At 35.4% G+C, this 18,880-nt stretch overlaps 1 protein-coding gene across 6 annotated transcripts in view; it reads left to right on the forward strand.

Moving 5' to 3' along the window:
• LOC133516852 (vascular endothelial growth factor receptor 1) overlaps positions 1 to 16,695 on the forward strand; it is a 76,575-nt gene extending 59,880 nt beyond the window's left edge. For 5 of the 6 annotated variants that reach the window (XM_061849849.1, XM_061849850.1, XM_061849851.1 and 2 more), the window contains 4 exons: positions 1,881 to 2,050; positions 4,219 to 4,363; positions 5,473 to 5,662; positions 8,510 to 12,582. In XM_061849849.1, the coding sequence (XP_061705833.1) occupies positions 1,881 to 2,050; positions 4,219 to 4,363; positions 5,473 to 5,662; positions 8,510 to 8,913 (909 nt within the window). In that variant the 3' untranslated portion in view covers positions 8,914 to 12,582. Of the gene's footprint in view, positions 1 to 1,880; positions 2,051 to 4,218; positions 4,364 to 5,472; positions 5,663 to 8,509; positions 12,583 to 16,213 lie in introns of those variants that run through there. The other variant, XM_061849852.1, reaches the window with a different exon arrangement.
• The last annotated feature ends 2,185 nt before the right edge of the window (positions 16,696 to 18,880 follow it).

An 18,880-nucleotide genomic window follows, 5' to 3' on the forward strand; every position in this document is an offset into this window, starting at 1 on the left:
TTCGTTGTTCAAATTTAACCTATATTTCCATGAAATAAAGTGCCCATGTCGGTGACTAGTGCAGCGTCGAGCACTAGTACTTCTACCTTATGTTAATAAAATGTGCTTTTATTTTACCAAATTCTGTATCCCGTATTCAATAAAAGTTCAAAATAGATTGTGGAATAATATGTACCTATGCACAAAGATTTATACTGGGGGTTTCAGGAGGTTTAATGAGTTTCACACATTATTATATGTAACGCTATTTAATCGCGTATACTTACCCCCTTATTCATAAACGTCTACTAAAGTTAACAAGCCGCTAATAATCGTTTGTCCCTTTCCGACGTATTGGTATGATGGAAAGGGACAAACGATTATTAGCGGCTTGTTAACTTTAGTAGACGTTTATGAATAAGGGGGTTAATTTGTAACCTTCGACTTTTCGTAGTCTCTGAGAAAGACTGGCTAAGGTTGACATCAATATCTTCTAGCAGCGCGAGTTTCTCCTTTGAGTTTTAATTACGTAGGTATGTACTTATTTATACAACGTGTCTCTACTCTCTGGACATTGACCGAGATCCCGAGTAGAGTTCCTTCTCAGGAATGTTCTAATATGCTAAGTTATTTGATTAAATAAACATTTAAAAAAATATTTTTAAAGTAAAATTAATTCATATAAATCATCAAAAAATAGAAGCATACTGTATTTAGTCGTTCACAATTACGAAAAGATTAAAGTGACACTGGTGACATGACATACTATTTAATTACCGTGTATCACATCCAGGCTGTTCCGAAGTATTAAATCGTAAATCATTAATTTCTCCGTTAATACTGTGTCGTTTGGAAAGAGACTTTGTACGAGTACATAGGTTAGAAATAGCCTAATCGACACGTCCTATTCATCTATGTCCAGAAGGTAGAGACACGTTGTATATCCTCTTAGAATAGGCCATTAAGTCCCGTTAAAGTAAATAATAATGTGCGGTTCTGGTTCAGAATAAACTGCAAAACAAAAAAGACGCTCAAAAGTAATGTTCCACATGTGCCTCGTTGCAAATTAAGGATGACTCACACTAGACCGGGCCGGAGCTTCCGGCGCTTCGTTTTATATGGAAAGCACCTCGTGATCATCGATCAGCCGCCATATAAAATGACGTGTCGGACGCCTTGGCCCAGCCGGGGCCGCTCTAGTGTAAAGGATGACTCACACTAGATCGGGCCGGGCCCGGGCCGGAGCTTCCGGCGCTTCGTTTTATATGGAAAGCACCTCGTGATCACCGATCAGCCGCCATAGAAAACGACGTGTCGGACGCCTCGGCCCAGCCGGGGCCGCTCTAGCGTAAAGGATGACTCACGCTAGATCGGACCGGGCCCGGGCCGGAGCTTCCGGCGCTTCGTTTTATATGGAAAGCACCTCGTGATCACCGATCAGCTGCCATAGAAAATGACGAGTCGGACGCCTCGGCCCAGCCGGGGCCGCTCTAGCGTAAAGGATGACTCTCGCTAGATCGGACCGGGCCCGGGCCGGAGCTTCCGGCGCTTCGTTTTATATGGAAAGCACCTCGTGATCACCGATCAGCTGGCATAGAAAATGACGAGTTGGACGCCTCGGCCCGGGCCCGGGCCCGGCCCCGTCTAGCGTGAGTCATCCTTTAAGTGTTAAGATGATACTCGTATAGTATCGCAGTTATAGTATTTTTCAAATACCTTGATATTTTTCAAGTACGGCGACAAATGTTATCTCAATACAATTTTGCGAGATTTTGCGTTTTAAGGCTATAAATTTTATGGATATGAGGTCTGTCACCTTGTCTAAGCTGTTTGAAAAGTACTGTAGTACGTGAAAAGGAAAATAAGGTAAAAGTTACAAATCTGTAATCAATATTTTTCAGAGCCCCTTGCCAGTGAAGTGGCTAGCCATCGAGTGCATGACGGACCGCATATTTTCGACGCAGTCGGACGTGTGGTCGTTCGGCATCGTGCTGTGGGAGCTGTTTTCTCTCGCCAAGACTCCGTACCCTGAGATCAGCCCACAGGATCTGCTGCAGCGGCTACAGGAAGGGTGAGCGCGTGATGCGTTTATACATTCCACCTGGTCCCGCAGGACCAGAAGAGATGACGTACTAACTAGTGGTAGAACTACCGTTTTAAGCCATCAACAAACGTCGGCACCAGCTTGTGGTGGAGCGCCGCGGGACGGCTATAGAGTTGTGTACTAAATTAGAGTTAGAGTCAGATGCGTGCGTACGTACATAAGTACAATCATGATCTAAAATATCGACACGACCAATTTACCATAAATATGAGTACAGTTATTGCCATACTGTTAAGTGGAAAGAAGATGGCCGATTCTCCATACATAGTCCCCATTTTCCTCCCTGGATATTGACATTTTGGAAAATATTTTTTAGATAATTTGATGTATATTAACCATAGCTATGCGTTTGACTTTTTTCGATTTATGTATTATTATCAAAATTAGGAGCGATAAACAGAGTTCATACAAGATTTTAAATGATTCTAACTCCTATAATAATTAGCCATACAGGCATAGCTGTGGTTTATATAGGTACAACAAATTGTGTCAAAATATCTTCAATAATGTTAATATCCACTTTCGTCTTACGGTTGGTTGCTGAGGTCTGACGGTTAGCGTTACTTTTCAGTAAGTATTAATTTTAGTTTCCGTTTTTGACCACTGTCAAAAACTCTTTATCTGTGTTGGAACAAGACACTTCCTGATCTAAAATGGTACCTGTTATTCATTAACGAAACACAAAATACCTCAGAAGTAACTCAGCTAGAATTATTATCATTATTATTTATTTATTAATCAGGCAGGCAGTTGAAACAACTGATAGTTGCCTGTATCTGAGTGATCTTCACTTAATATGTATTCTTTGCGCTGGTTAAGTATTTGTCTAGTCTGTTCTTCTTAAACTGATTGACTTAAAGTTAATGAGTAGACTCTTGTTAACTGAATAAACATTCAAATTAAACTTTGAGGAAGTAAGAGGAAAATTAGGAATTTCACTTTCAATAATACACTGGGTAGATAGCGTACAAATATTTAGGTCTGCGTTTTCCCTTCTTGCGATTTATAATTCCAAACCACAAATAAATGATTCCCATTTCAGTAAACAGGAAAACTTCACCAAAAATGTCACAAAGAGACTTACGCCGATGGTGTATCCTATTTGCATAACTATAAAGGTGACATTCGGGTGGCAAGTGCATTACTGTTACGGTATTACACTCGTAGCCGCAATTAGAATGTTCATGTTTAATCCGCCACTCATTTTATCAAGAAATTGCCATCCAAATTTCTAAGACTTTCGAAGACTTTCTGAGTCTACATACCTATAAAAATTATAATCATTTAACTAAATAAGACAGGTTATTTTTGACTCGGATTTCAAGTGGGTTTCAAAGTGGGATAAAGAGATAATATAGAAATATCAAAGAGAGGGAAAAGGGCCTGTTTACCGACTTCTACTCCATTTTTAGGGTTCCGTAGCCAAATGGCATAAAATGGAACCCTTATAGTTTCGCCATGTCCGTCTGTCTGTCTGTCTGTCTGTCCGAGGCTTTGCTCCGTGATCGTTAGTGCTAGAAAGCTGAAATTTGGCATGGATATATAAATCAATAAAGCCGACAAAGTCGTACAATAAAATCTAAAAATTTAATTTTTTTTAGGGTTCCTCCCCTACACGTAAAGTGGGGGTGAAATTTTTTTTTCGCTACAACCCTAGAGTGTGGGGTATCGTTGGAAAGGTCTTTCAAAACTAATACGGGTTTTCAAGAAATATTTTTTGATAAAGTGAATATATTCGGAGATAATCGCTCCGAAAGAAAAAAAAAATGTGTCCCCCTCCCCCTTTAACTTTTGAACCACAGGTCCAAAAAATATGAAAAAAATCGTGGAAGTAGAACTTAAGAAAGACATTAAATGAAAACTATAGCGGACATGATCAGTTTAGCTGTTTTTGAGTTAACGCAAAAAGTTTTCCCTTCATAGTAAAAAGCCTTATTTTAATTAGGTACTGATTATGCAAATTTGCCTATTTGTTTAACTCAGGTGAAAGGTAGCGTTTCATCCCTTGGTTAACAATTTACTATACTTTAAGCTCCAGTTTAGCTTATTGTGACGGAAGAGTAACTACGGAACCCTACACTGAGCGTGGCCCGACATGCTCTTGGCCGGTTATTATTTTACATATTATATTACAGCCATCGCCTCAGTAAGCCGCCGTATGCAGATGATCGTCTGTACCGTGTGATGAGGTCGTGTTGGGAACAACGGCCCACCAAAAGACCTACCTTCACTGCACTGCAGGAGACCATAGGGTCATTTTTAGAGGATAACGTGCGTAATGTAAGTGTCATATCAACTTGCGAACATATGCTTTTAGGGCTAGCGACTGACGATTAATAAGTTACGTTTGGAGGGTAAACTCCGCATTAAGCAGTGCTTATACCGGGTGTGGCCTGCCCTGTAACACGAGCAAAAAATTACACTGTATGTACTCCTCAAACTGATCAACATTTGTTTACCACCTTTTAAAAATAACTGAGCCCCTAGTGTAAATTTATTCGATTTTGTGACGTGACGTACGCGTTTGCGTTAAGTCTCATTTAGTATGGGATTTAGAAACAGCGCCAAGCAGAACGTTTTGGAAACTCAAAATCCCATACAAAATGAGACTCGACGCAAACGCGTTCGTCACGTCACACCATCGAATAAATTTACACTAGGTGTACTGATGTTTTGTTTTTTAGTACACATTGAAGTTTATTCTAAGACGCAGTGTATAGCAAATTTTGTTATGTTTAAGGCATGACAAGCAACTTCAATTGAAATGATAATGGCGTACATTGAAAATAATATTTAATTTGTATGAAAAATAGCAAGTCTAAAAACTTCATGATTTTTAAATTGAAAAAAAAAGCGTCACTGTTCGAGGAGTACAATCTGTTTTAATTATCTCATGTGACAAGTCACACCAGTATACAATGGTGTTATCGTAATACTACGAGTATATTCTTAATCTACAGCGATGCATGATTTTAACGCTAATTTCGTCACGAGATCATAATATTCTGCTGACTAGCACAGCTATTATACTAAGTGTACTATTAATTAAGCAATATTTGAATGTAAGTATGTGAATCAATGCCCGAAAGTGGATCTAAAGATTTCGGTATAATTTACAATAAATGGGCTTACGAGGAATATAAATATATCTCACTTGATTTCATTCCTAGAATTCTTAACTAGATCATGCACTCGCAGAAAGCAAAAAAATATGCATCAATGCAGAAAGATGTGGAAAAACGAATTCGAATTTTTCATCATGATAAAAGCTGAACCATTTGAGACCTTATTTCATCGAGATAAAGTCGATTAATAAGCCAGGGATCGCATTGGTCTCGAACAGTCATTAAAACCTCAATGAATTCTGAATTCCGGGTTGTTCATTCCAGCACTACGTAGAGCTGAACCAGGCGTGTGCCGAAACGAACGCGGACCGCGTCGGAGAAAACTATTTGGTGCAAGTGTGCGCGCCCGACTACAACAACCAGGTGACGCCCAGCCCCCACCACTACGCCAACGACGCCAGTGGATTCTTCTTTGGCGTTACTCCGTCACCGACCCCGGTGCAGTTACAACATGGTACGTATTGGTGTTATCTTCCCTAACCCTTTATAGGGCACACGTAGATATTATTTAGCAAAGACACTACATCATCTTATTTTATTTTTTCTTACGCACAATTTTAAGGCCTTTAAGGAGCCTCCTCGGATCGTGTTTTTTTTTTATCTTAAGGGTTAAACATGTTATAGCTGTATATATGTCTATCAACTAAGTGAATAGGTACTAATTCATTCTTCGGTCAAAAATTGAGCTATGTAGCTACTAATCTCATGAGTTTTTGGCACCTTTATTTAGTATTTTTAATTTATTGAACTTTTGTACTCACACCGATTTTTCTATATTTATTTATACGTTTTATTTAGTCGTGCAACTCTGTCCTTAAATTTTCCTGACGTCTTGATATTGCTTACTTCCCGAAAATTGATAAAGAATTCGGTTATAAGTTCTCTAAGTCACACCCGCATTATATGTACTTCCATGACATAACCTAGTAAAAGGTATCCCTATTAAAATTGTTAGGTCAACATAGTTTGCTTGATAGGGACCGTGCGCGTTGGAGGGTCTGCCATCTTGTGGCCTGAATCGGAAGCATAAACATGTACATTTACACGTCACGTATTTTCTTGTGCATAGTAGGTTCTGCCATCTTTTGGGCTACATCGTAACAATAAACATCACATTTACGCCTCGCGCCAAGAATCTGACGGCTCCTGTGCTGCCTCCTACAGTTCATGCACGCTCCCTATACCAAACTATGTCGACGTGGGTATACAATATTTAAATAATCGTTTAAAACTTAATACGATGCAGTGTTGAATTTTATGATTGTCAGTACTATATTGAATCATATTGTCGTAATACAGCTAAAATGTTAATACAGGTAATTCTTTCATTCGGTAGTCTTTGGCTAACAAATAACGTGAAAATAATACCTTAATTAATAGTCTTAGCAAACAATAGATAAGTGCAATGATAGGATAACAACTAAAATGTTATTCAGTACAATATTGAATCATATTGTCGTAATACAACTAAAATGTTAATACAGGTAATTCTTTCATTCGGTAGTCTTTGGCTAACAAATATCGTGAAAATAATAACTTAATTAATAGTCTTAGCAAACAATAGATAAGTGCATGATAGGATAACAACTAAAATGTTATCAATATGTTGAGTAGCGTAGCGATTTAAATAAATGACATTAATATTATATGACATTTTTACATAGATTGACTATGTCCCACAGTGCGCTCAATTATACAGTGTGTCCTTAGCCATTGGACAAAGCCGAAATGTACATATGCATTAGGGTATTTAGAACCAGTGTACAAAGTATCATAACAACCGGTGTAGCGGTTTCGAAGAAATTAACAATTTACCATTTTTTACTTTGGAGCAGCCTGTATGTGTTAGTAGCTCCTAAGGTAATATCCTCAAAGAATAGTATGGAACCTTCTTCGACCTTTTTGATTATCGTTTTTATTTATGACACTAATAAGCTTCTGAATATGGAGTGTGGAATTAAGAGGAGTGGCATCTCTTATGGTAGAACTGTTGCAAAAGTGTCCAGCTGTCAGCTATAAATAATAGTTCCAAATCTCTCCAGAGTAGCTAAGAACCTAGGCGTTATTGACGGAGTGAATGGCGCTGTCTATGGTTTGATTATTTTGTTCAAGTACTCTAGGTATTGTAGCGCCACCTATTTAAAGTTTTTTGATTACTCTTTTTGGTACACGGACCTTCCGTACTTCTGAATTTTGATAAATGTCATCATTATCAAATATTTCGAACAAATTGTTGTCAATTAATGCAAATAACTTTTGTTCGAAAAAAATTTTTTTTACCTTTGTTCTAATTAAAAAAATATTAACGTCAGACCATTCCTGAGAAGTAACCCTACGTGGGATTTCAGGGTTTGTCCTGTATGTATAAATTCTTAGTTTTTATCGTAGCTAATATTAGCCAAACAAATTGTGATATCATTAGACTTATTTTTCCTTTTAATTTTCTTTAGAAAATACGGAAAATACCGAGTTCTGAAAAAGCTGCACCATTTAGGATGGGTAAATGATGTGTGACGCATGGTTGTTGACTTTGCTAACTAGATTTGAAATAAATACTGCAAGTATTCTATATTACACTACGATACAAGTGCGAAAAATAGGAAATTCGTATCGAGTGGTGATAAATTAAAACACGACACGAGTTGCGAATTACCTATTCGCACGTGTATCGTATGTATTAAGTACATATGGCTCTTAAAAGTTTCGAATTATGCACGGAAAGTGCTCATTCCCGCACGTGTGCGGGTAAGTAGCAACATGGGTACTGTAAAGCTATTAATATAATACAATTAAAGCAATATCAAGCTTACTTTTAACAATTGCTCAATAACAGTTGGTAATTAATATAACTGGTGTTGCCGATGTGATTTCTGTAAATCATAATATTTGCCTGCTAACATAAATAAATATTTGATTTATTTACTCCTCTGGCTGGGTTTCCCAAATTAAATAACAAATTAAGATAACAATATAGTTAAACAAAACATATTTGTTCAACTACGAGCAGACAATAAACAATAATACCTTTTTCTCAAAGTATCATAGGCATGATGAACAAAGATCAATGCAATGCAACTTTATCATATGCAAAATTGTATTGATAGTAAAGGTGATTTAATGCATAAGAAAAATTCGTGTCCCCTTCAACTTTTAAGAAACAAAGCAAATAGGTATATATTTATATTAAATATTTTGATTTGTGTTTCAAGTAGTCGAACTACTATATATAGTTATTGTCGGCAGTATTTTTTTAAAGTTCCCAATCCCATGAAATTCTTAATAGTCAACATAATTATTTCAGACGACGAGGGTTACCTAGCGATGACACCGGCGTCTAACCAGAACATATTTAGTCCGCGGATCGTCTCTACGTTCGACTTCGACGCGCGGAAGCTCAACGGGCGCTCCTCTGCCGCCAGCCAGGGCTCGGAGCTCACCCCCATGCTGTCCCTCGGCCGCCTCAGCGCGCGCAGCGGCTCCGACTCCGACCCCGAGGGCGCCACGTCCCCCTACCTCAATATGATCCCCCGCATCGAGGAGGAAACCGATGAGGTATTTGAATCAGAAACTAAAAAGAATAATCTCAAAAACTCACAGAACAACGCTGTGACTAATCCGACGTACATCACTTTCCCATCGCTAGAAAAGAAACCAATAGCTTCTAGCAATTACGTCAATGTTAATGGAAATGGCCTAGTCAAGTGAAGTTGAACTCTTGTAAGGAAGATAGTAGATTTTTTCTTAATGAGTACATTCCGATTACGAGGATTTCAGTGCAGCATTACTAGTGACAGCATTGCTGCAGGGAATTTTATATATCGAAAGATGCAATGCTATCGAAATTGTAACCTTATAAGAGGATAAGGGAGAACCGCTTCACGGTCGTCCAGTTTCCTCTTGATGCAATTCCCAAGTGATGACTTGTGTAAATAATCCAAATCCCACCGGCTCGGAGTAACACTTTGTCCAGTCAGCAGCGAGTATCGCTATTTGGAGCTGACTGTACTTGCTATTAGCGCCCGAATAAAAATTAAAGTAGATATAACCTAAGATGCGATAAGTAAATTCTGCTAATTTGTTATTTGATTTGCATTGAACCAAAAATATTATGTTTGTATGACATTAAGATATTACAAATGGTTGCCAAGCTAAATGAGCTAACAAGTAGTCGAATAGTGAAACATTTTTCTAAAAAATCTCTGCCTCAAGCTTAGAAAAAAGTCATTTTAATCTTAATTTTGACACATTCTTTGTCGTGGAATCGAAGAAAATAAAACAATGAAACATTTTTCTTAATAAAAGAAAAAGAACTGAAAAAAAAATCATTTAAACCTGTTTTATTAAGTTTGATGCCATAAGCCTTTCTAAGCATTAAATGTCTAATAAGCTTTTAAAGCATTGCAAATATTTCAATATACATACACTTTCAACCTCCTTTCCCCCACTTAGTTTAGCTGTAATCCTTGTGCAATTTTTTTAAGTACCTATATATTCCAACATATAGTACAACAGATGAGGATAGAAACTCATAAAACGGGTCTACCACTAATTTATTTTTCACTTACTTATAATTGAAAACGTCATGCTATTGTTTTCTATTCGTACAGATTAGTGATCAGAATTTTTGTCTCATCGGCCGTTGTCATATATTATACGACCATGTGTATAAGATTTATGATTGCCTTAATAAGTTCTATCGGTAATATAATAATATTGCATGTAACTTTCCTTCTCTTTTTTTTCTTGAAAGTTATATTCTTGAATTAATTTTTCCTTTTTTTTAAATCTTGTTTTCAGTGCCTTGACCTCTTTGTCTGCCTATTATTTTTTAAAGTATGTCTTTCAACTTTTGCTAATCGTATGTTTTAGGCTTATCTTACTTACCTATTTATTTTTGTTTATGAACCAAAGTTAAATTTAATTGTGAAGGAACTGTATTATATACACACCTTAAAATAATACACACCTTAAAATAAAGTACATATTTTTGTATAATATAACAAATGAATTTGAACTATTAGGATAATTTGAATGTATTATTAGTACGAGAGTATCAGTTTGATTTGAAATTCATGGAACAAATTGACATGCTTAGGTTGTTTCTAAGCATGAAAATTAATAATTAATTTGAATAATATATTACAAGAACGTAAACGTCGCCGTGGTCATCACATTTGGTATCCAGAACCCCTAGTGTAAATTTATTCGATTTCGTGACGTGACGTACGCGTTTGCGTTAAGCCTCATTTAGTATGGGATTTAGTAACAGCGCGCCAAGCGGAACGTTTTGGAAACTCAAAACCCCATACAAAATGAGACTTAACGCAAATGCGTACGTCACGTTACGCCATCAAATAAATTTACACTAGGGGTACAATTCTCTGGCTCACTTTTATTTAATTTTGGTTTCCCTACATATAAGTAGAGGCGTGGATATGGTCAGAAGGCCAGGTTGACTGAGCTTCTATATCCCGCTCTAAGGTTATATTATTAAATTTGATCTCTTCTGAATAGCCATCGCCAACTAGCCTCTGTTAATCCATGTGTGATTCCGGTATTTATTTAGTAACAAGTGAGTTAACAGCTAAATGATTTCACTGATTATGATTCATTGATTCAAACAAAAATCCGCTCAAACTTTAAGCGTAGTAGTTATTAAATGTACAACATTATATGTTACATTTACGTTACAGATTTTTATACTTTATTATAATTAAGTTGTTACTGATATTGTTAGTTTATAAGCACTTTTGTTATTTTTAAGGACTTCGTCTAGTCGTTAGGTACAATAAATGGTAGTCATATTAACCAAATCCATCATGCTTACTGAAACTAAAGGTTTATTGGGGCCTTCATCTTAAGCATCCTTCAAGCAACACCGGCTTCCGACACGTCGGAAGGGAGGAGCCTAATATCTTAATAATTAAGTAATTACTTAATATCTTACCTACATCTACATCTAGGCACAGTTGTGCCAATGCTTTCGCAGAGGGGAAATAGTATGAATGCCGAATTCCCTGTGTTGCTCGAAGTATGCGTCATATTGGATATTAATAAATGTATTGTTCAACTGACAACTTTGTGACGACTAGGGATCGGACGAAAGAGTGCATATGACATAAGGAACAGGACTAATGGAGTATACATAAGTGTAAAATATTTTATGCAGTCGATAAATTTGTCGATGTCTTCGTAGATAAAATTTCTACATTATTATTTTATAGTTATCAAATGTGGGTACAAAGTTATTTTTACCGAACATACAGCGAACGATATTAATTGAAATGTACACGCACAACAATTATTTTTTAATTTTCGCTAGTCGTTGTTTCAGGATAACCCAGGAGTTATATAAAATACAATGAACTAGGTATTTTTTAAATTATTAAAAAATGCTGTTAACTTTAAATTTATTCCTTGATTATTCCGAGTTGCACTATTTTGACAAAATGCTTTGTAATATTTCTGTCTATAAATCTGGCCAAAGCAAAGAACATTCAGCATGAGCCAAATAAGGACAGGTTTAAAACCGCCTTGAAACTGCACCTACTGCAAACACTTAAGTGACAATTAAATAAATAAATAAATATTATAGGACTAAGTTCCACAGTACAATTGTGTCACTTGAGTATATAGATTAAATAATAAATATACGTAGTTAAAAATATAATAATTATGATTGTGTATGTAGAGACTCTTACCTACAGGCAAATTGTAAATACAGTTTTGCAGGGATCTGTTTAAAGTTAAGCTTTAATAAATAAATTAAATAATTATGATAAAAACTGTCTTTCAAGATAGGGAGTGTATAGTATATCTTATGAAATGGGTTAGTAAGGACATCAATTGTATAAAAATGCGATCTCAGAATTACTTACAAATAATTGGATGGAAGTATTGGATGCAATAAAATGTATCTACTTTAGTAGTAATAAACTTTATGTCGGTACATCCATTCATAACGATAAAATAATTACGTAGATATTATATGACGACATCGACATGTTTATCGACTGTATAAAAAACTGTAACACTAATTTCCACTCCATTAGTCCTGTTCGTTATGTCATTTGCACTCGTTCGTCCGATTCCTTGTGATGACGGTATCGTGTGCGATGTGGGTTAGCTTTAATTGAACGTTAATTCAGCTACAATGTAATTTATTTCTCTATGTAACGAAAATAAGTCATACATTGCGTATACCCATGTTTTCGTCACTGAATGGAATCACTTAAATTGTGGGTGAAAAACTCCTTAACCACCTGTAAGGTATATTGATACTATTTAATTTGAAATACAACCTGTACTAATAGGCGTCATATTGTCAATGACTTTATGTGTTTTGCGTAATTAAATTGGTGTATAAATGAATAATTGTATTTTTTTGCCAGAGCTATATTAAATTTATAAACCATTTAAAAATATTTTGTTATATTTAACACCTGTATTGTTTAAACATTGCTACAGAATAACAAGTACCGTGGAATGGGGTTACTATATAATCTTTAACTTTTACTTACTTACGTTAATTAACTATATAATCTTAAAAAAAACTATATTTCGCGGGGTGTCATTGATCAGTGATCAAAGTAAACCCTTATTAAGCGATCAATGACACCCCATGCCACAAAATCCGAAAAAATACAAATGACCGCCATAATTATGATTTGCAACAAGCATCGATGTTATAGGCCAATACATGCCCGATTCAATGATTTACATCAAATGTATGTATTTACTATACAGAACATAGTACATTAGAATTTATACAGGTTATTAAAAGTACACAAAACTGATACTTACATATTTTATTTTTTTTCTCATCGATCGACGTGGTTTACCCCTCGAACATAAATCACAAACTGGCAGTGACGTTCAATCTTGCCAACCGTAAAAAAAATATCCAAAGGATGCGTTCAGAAAGCGTAATATTTGAGTTTGAACCTGAGGTAAACATTTTATCAAAGTAAACCCAGGAATCAAAGTAACCCCAATCCACGGTATTTTTTTGACATATGTCCAATCACTGACATCTGCCCTACTTCTGACTCGTAAAATAGCTAAAGTCAGTGAAGAAACCCGGCATATAAAATGTTTGTTTGGGAACACCGTCATAGGGCAAGAACTTTCGTATTGTATACGTACGTTGCTAAGACACAGTCAGAAAGGAAGAGCTTCGCCCCTTCTGCTCTATCTTGTGTAAGTGGAGTATGTGGACAAAGGCAAGAGATAGAAGCGACGAAAGAGCTTGTAGGCGGTCTTCCCCATATTGACCTTAATCTTGGATTTTTATTCATACAAAGATATACAGTGTGTACTCGTATTTTTGATACGTCTACGTCTCCCTAGACGTAGACGTCCAATCGGCAGGGTATTCATCCCCACACCCTTGTGTCTTGTCGTCTAGAAGCCCGTCGCCTGAAAGTTAAGGATACTAAAGCCATAGAGCCTAATTTCAGGACATGCCATATAGCGCCTAAAACATGTCCTGACTATTCAAAATTGTTGACATTTCACAAAACTTTTCGTAAAAAAAAAACTAAAGCAACTTTTTTACTTTTAGGTTTCTTAACTTCTGGGTACAGAAAAGGCAAATCAAAACCTGAATATCCACCGTTATAGTTATGAGCAATTTATTTATTTTATTTTATTTATTTATTTACAATGGTTTGATGATTTTATAATTACTACGATTTGCACTTCGCTGTCGTCAATTGTTGGCTTTAAAGCTTGTGATTTTTCATATTTTCGTTTACCGTATCATCGCAGATGACATAAAGCTCTAACACAAAAAATTAAATATGTGAAAATTATTTTTCAACACACTTGCTCAAAACGACGTTTATATTTCACCGATTTTTGGCTCATAATCCTAGATATTAAACACACGTGCTTTTTCAGTATATTAGAACACTCGTGCTTTTTCATTATATTATCCGACTGAGTTAAGAAGGTAACTGATTGCTAATAATATGCATGGAAACGGAACCTTCTTAATTTGGTCGAGTAATACATTTTTTTTACCAACTATGAGGTTTCAAATGTTAGTTCAAAGAGGTTTTATCACACCAAACATAATTTATAGATTAAATTATCTCGTAAATTACATTAATGAATAAACATAACATTTTATCGATTTGATCTCCATCCGTCGAATAGAAATACGAAAATATTAGCTTTTTAAATTTTTTGAATTGGCTGTTTGTCGATTTCGTTCGCGCCTTTGCCTTGCGCGTGTATTGGAATCGTGCGTAAAAAAAATAACGCGCCAGCGATTTTCCGTATTTGTCATAAATTTTGAATAGTTTTGCATGTTTTTAGTTTATATATTGACGAAAATGTCATTTTCAAGCATTGAAAATGAAGAACACATAAAATTGACGCCGCCAGTAATACTAAAAGAGGCAAGAGCCGAGAACGATAGCCTTTTACTCTCAAAATCAGGTGGAAAATAATTGGCGGCATATGAAACTTTTATTCAATGGAAAATCAGCAAAAACGCCCAGTCTTTTTGGAAAACGAGATGGTAGCTTAATTCAATGAACTGACGAATAAGTGCCTACAAGCCCAGCACGCTTTGGTGCTATTATTCTATGTTAAAACTGTAAGCCACCATTTTGAAAATTGTACTTTTACTGTTTTGAAAAAAAAAAAACGAATGTATGTTTTGTTTTTTCATCACAAGTGTGTTGAAAAATGACGTATGAAACGCGTGTGCATTGGTCATTACCCACATCGGCTTTCTTATTGCGCGCTCGCTTACAGCTTGCGCGCACAATATCGCCTCGTGTGTAATGACCAACTTAGCACACTTGTATCATAATGTACTATTGTTACACAAATCCACTAATTCAGCATGACTTCGAGGCAGCGACGAATCAAAATGGCGACAATTTGTTCTACAGCTGTTGTGGCGACTTGTTTTGATATGATAATTCCGGTCTCACTTTGTTAAATGGCATTTGCATAAAAAAAGCTTTTAAAACTTCTGGTATTTTCGTTCGTTTTTTATTAAAACGTGTGGTTGGCAAGTGAAACGCAATGCCTAAAATTAAATTATTTTATTTGTTTAATTTAAGACTGTTCTAATATGATTTACAATATTCCTCTCACTATGGCAAGAAAGGTTTTTTCTATCGCTGCCACTCCCTGGAATAATTTACATGAACTTTATTGATATTTCTAAAAAGTAAATTATTATAAAATAATATTATATTATATTAAATTATTTTGGTGTCATAGAAGTTTCGTTAAACTTTACTTACATCTTTGCATGCTTCCACAAATCCTAAAGGTATATCTAGTAACATTTTTCCAAAGCTTGCGAGTGCCTGTGAATATAAATTTAATGATATTAAGTACGTTACATAATATTATGATGATGCAATAATGATGTTGTTTTAGTGAAAAAGTATGGGCATTGTGCTATTTCGCATGCGGTATCGTAGACAGGTAAGTAGTAAACTAACATTTTCCATTTTCATTCTAACACCCAATAATAGTTTATGTAACTGCTAAATAATGAAATTCATTAAATTACGAGTATGGGTTTATGAAAAGAGATGCAAGTGAGTTAAAAAAAACATCTCATGAGTGTTGTAATGCCTAATTGTACTTACAGTTACATACACTTTATACACACATAATATATAATAAGATCTCTATGATTTATTCAGTAACCGATTTGATAACATGAAAACAGAGATGTTCTTTTTTTAGCGTCGTCAATCAATCAGTCGATATTGACGTTATTTTTCAAAAATTATATCTTTTTCACAGATAAGAAATGAGTTATAACAAAATAATTTATCTTTTTACTGGCCATAATTTGCGGTACGAACGCATCATAGATGATTTATGATATGTGTGTAGATAGACTTATCAACAGATAGCTGGATTATAGTGATTGATAATTGATAATATAATATTTATAGTACAAGAGTAGTCATGTGTTATATACTGACTCCTGATTCGTGTTTGATTGTTGCCGGTGGCGGCCTCGTAGCGGCGGGCGCGGCGACAGCGGTGGCGTTATCGGCAGACTTGACCGCCACCACCATAAGTCCCAGCACCATCACCAGAACCTTCAGGTCTACATACATAGCCGTAATACTGCCGCAATCGACTCGGCGGTTATTCTTATATGGACAACCTGACACCCGCGACGACGCTTTATTTGAAATGACCGACCATGACGAGCTAGGAGATCTCAGACATGTACAAATTGTAATTCGACTTGGTAGTTCAAAAGGCCGTTTGCGTTGTCGATAATGAATATTCAATGACTAGTCAAAAGGATCTTTTGAAAGCGGAGGGCCTCGGAATGTTTACATTTTGTTTTTGTTAAGAATATTGCGAGTATGTATTTGTTTTAACTCATAGGTTGGTAATTTGGTTATAATTTAGAGCTGTGTTCATGGTTTAATAATTATTTTTACACATCTTTTAAAACGAATGCGTATTAGCTCACATAGTAATCTTATTTATTTGAACTTGATTCTCAATTTACTTCTTACTTGCATCAGTTCTTATAATTTATTTAGGAATGTAACATTGTTTTATAAAATATGAAATTAATAAATAAACCTAACAAATAAATTAAACTACAAATTAATACATAACTAAAATAAAACTACCTACCTAAAAACAAAAGGTTATGTGTTCGTTACTGCGGAAAATAGTAGTAGTAAATATGAATAAGTAAATAAACATTTTTTAAGAAGAATGAATATATTTATTTAATAAAAAATCACGAATATATAAGTATTAAAGTTTTTTGGAAAACTGATTATGCGAATATTAATTTTATGTGAGCTCATATATGTTTTTTCTATTAATACTTTTTATATTTTACCATTATTGCGGTCATATGATCATTTTGAGTAACAATATTGGTCACCTTTATCTGACCAGTGCTGCTGAAGTTATTAAGGGAAACATTAGTGGTAATTTCTCCATACAAACGTTCTCGATTCTAAAATATATTTATGATAGATAGATAAAATAGATAAACGATCTATTTTTTATATGAGTTTAATATTACCAGTACCTGTTACCTTTATAAGTTTGTTTTTGTCTATACGTTTTGCTTTTTTTGATATTCTATTTTTTATAAGAACTATGTTACTTTAAACAACGCTAAAAATGGCTAAATAAATAATAATAGGAGTATCACCTAGCATACAAAATCAGTACCCCTAGTGTAAATTTTATCGACATCATAACGTGACGAATGCGTTTGCGTTAAGTCTCATTTTGTATAGGATTTTGAGTTTCCAAAACGTCCCGCTTGGCGCGCTCTTTCTAAATCCAATACAAAATGAGACTAAACGCAAATGCGTACGTCACGTTTCTCGAATTTATTTACACTAGGGGTACAGAAACAATAAACGCAAAAATCAAAACTGTCAGATACAGATAATTTCTTTCTCATTCCGTTCCAAAAATCTCGTAACGATTGGTTAAGTTTTAATGGAGGAAAATGTCGAGAACGAAACCTCGTTTCTGAGATTTTTACCCAGGTATTTTTACCAAAGCTCTAGTTGTCCTTATCGCACTAATTTTAGGAGCTTGGCGGCCATCAGTGCGACTGGTATATTTACCTAAAATATCTGAGACAGGGTTCAGCTGGTATTTCCTCTTTAATAGGTTAACCTGTTCTTAAAGCTTTTGAAGCATTTACACTGATGCGGATCCTTACGCCTCTTCGCTCAATCCGACGTAAACACAGCCTTACATTTAACTATCCTAGTAGTTAACCCGAACTGAGCACCCGCGATTCGCCAAAAACGTGCAATTGAAAAAGTCTTTTGACCACAGAATTACATAGAGTGGATATATAGACATCTAATTAATTTTAAACGCGATTTAATATAAAATGTAGAAATTCAAGATGGCTGCCATTTCTTATAATTTCCCCATTTTCGGTCTGATGATATTAAAAATTGAAATCTGAAAATTCTAAAGGCTCCTTAAGAATCCGAAATTAAAATATTGTAAAAAACGGCCGCCATCTTGAATTTCTTCATTTTTGCTCTGATCATAAAGCAAATAAATATCTGAAAATCCGAACGACTTTTTAATATCCTGGATCCGTAGTCAAAATTCCAAAAATCGGTTAAAAAATTGTGGACTGATTATTATAAAAATCGATTTGTAGACCGAACCTGAGGACTTCAAAGATCCCTTAATATATATCCGTAGTCAAAATCCGTCACTCCGAATGGCCGTCATTTTGAATTTATTTCGTTCACTTAATTTTTTTCTCCATGGGGCCAACCCCGAAATCGTGAAAACAAATATCAGCTGTTCTATAGAAAACATTGACTCACCGAAATGTATGAGACGGCAGTTTTTTTTTTCGCGAGGTCGGGTTAGCTCCATAGTGAAAGTTGATTAAAATGACCTGCATATTCACCCCATGAGAGGTCTATGAAGTTTGGTTTATTTGTTTGGTGTGATAGCAAAAACACCCTGTATAGTTTTGGCGAATCATGAGTTTAAAATTTACGAGAAATCGAAACAGATCTTTAGTAGCATTTCAAGGCTATTGAACGCTTTCGTATAGTAAATAAACTTAGTAATAAACTAAGTAAAACTCAAAGGTTTCAATTTTGAATAATTAGCAAAAAACCTACCTCGGTCGACCTATCGGTACGCGATGCCATGTTCT

The sequence above is a fragment of the Cydia pomonella genome, chromosome 4 (assembly GCF_033807575.1).
Source record: "Cydia pomonella isolate Wapato2018A chromosome 4, ilCydPomo1, whole genome shotgun sequence".
Taxonomy (NCBI): Eukaryota; Metazoa; Arthropoda; class Insecta; order Lepidoptera; family Tortricidae; genus Cydia; species Cydia pomonella.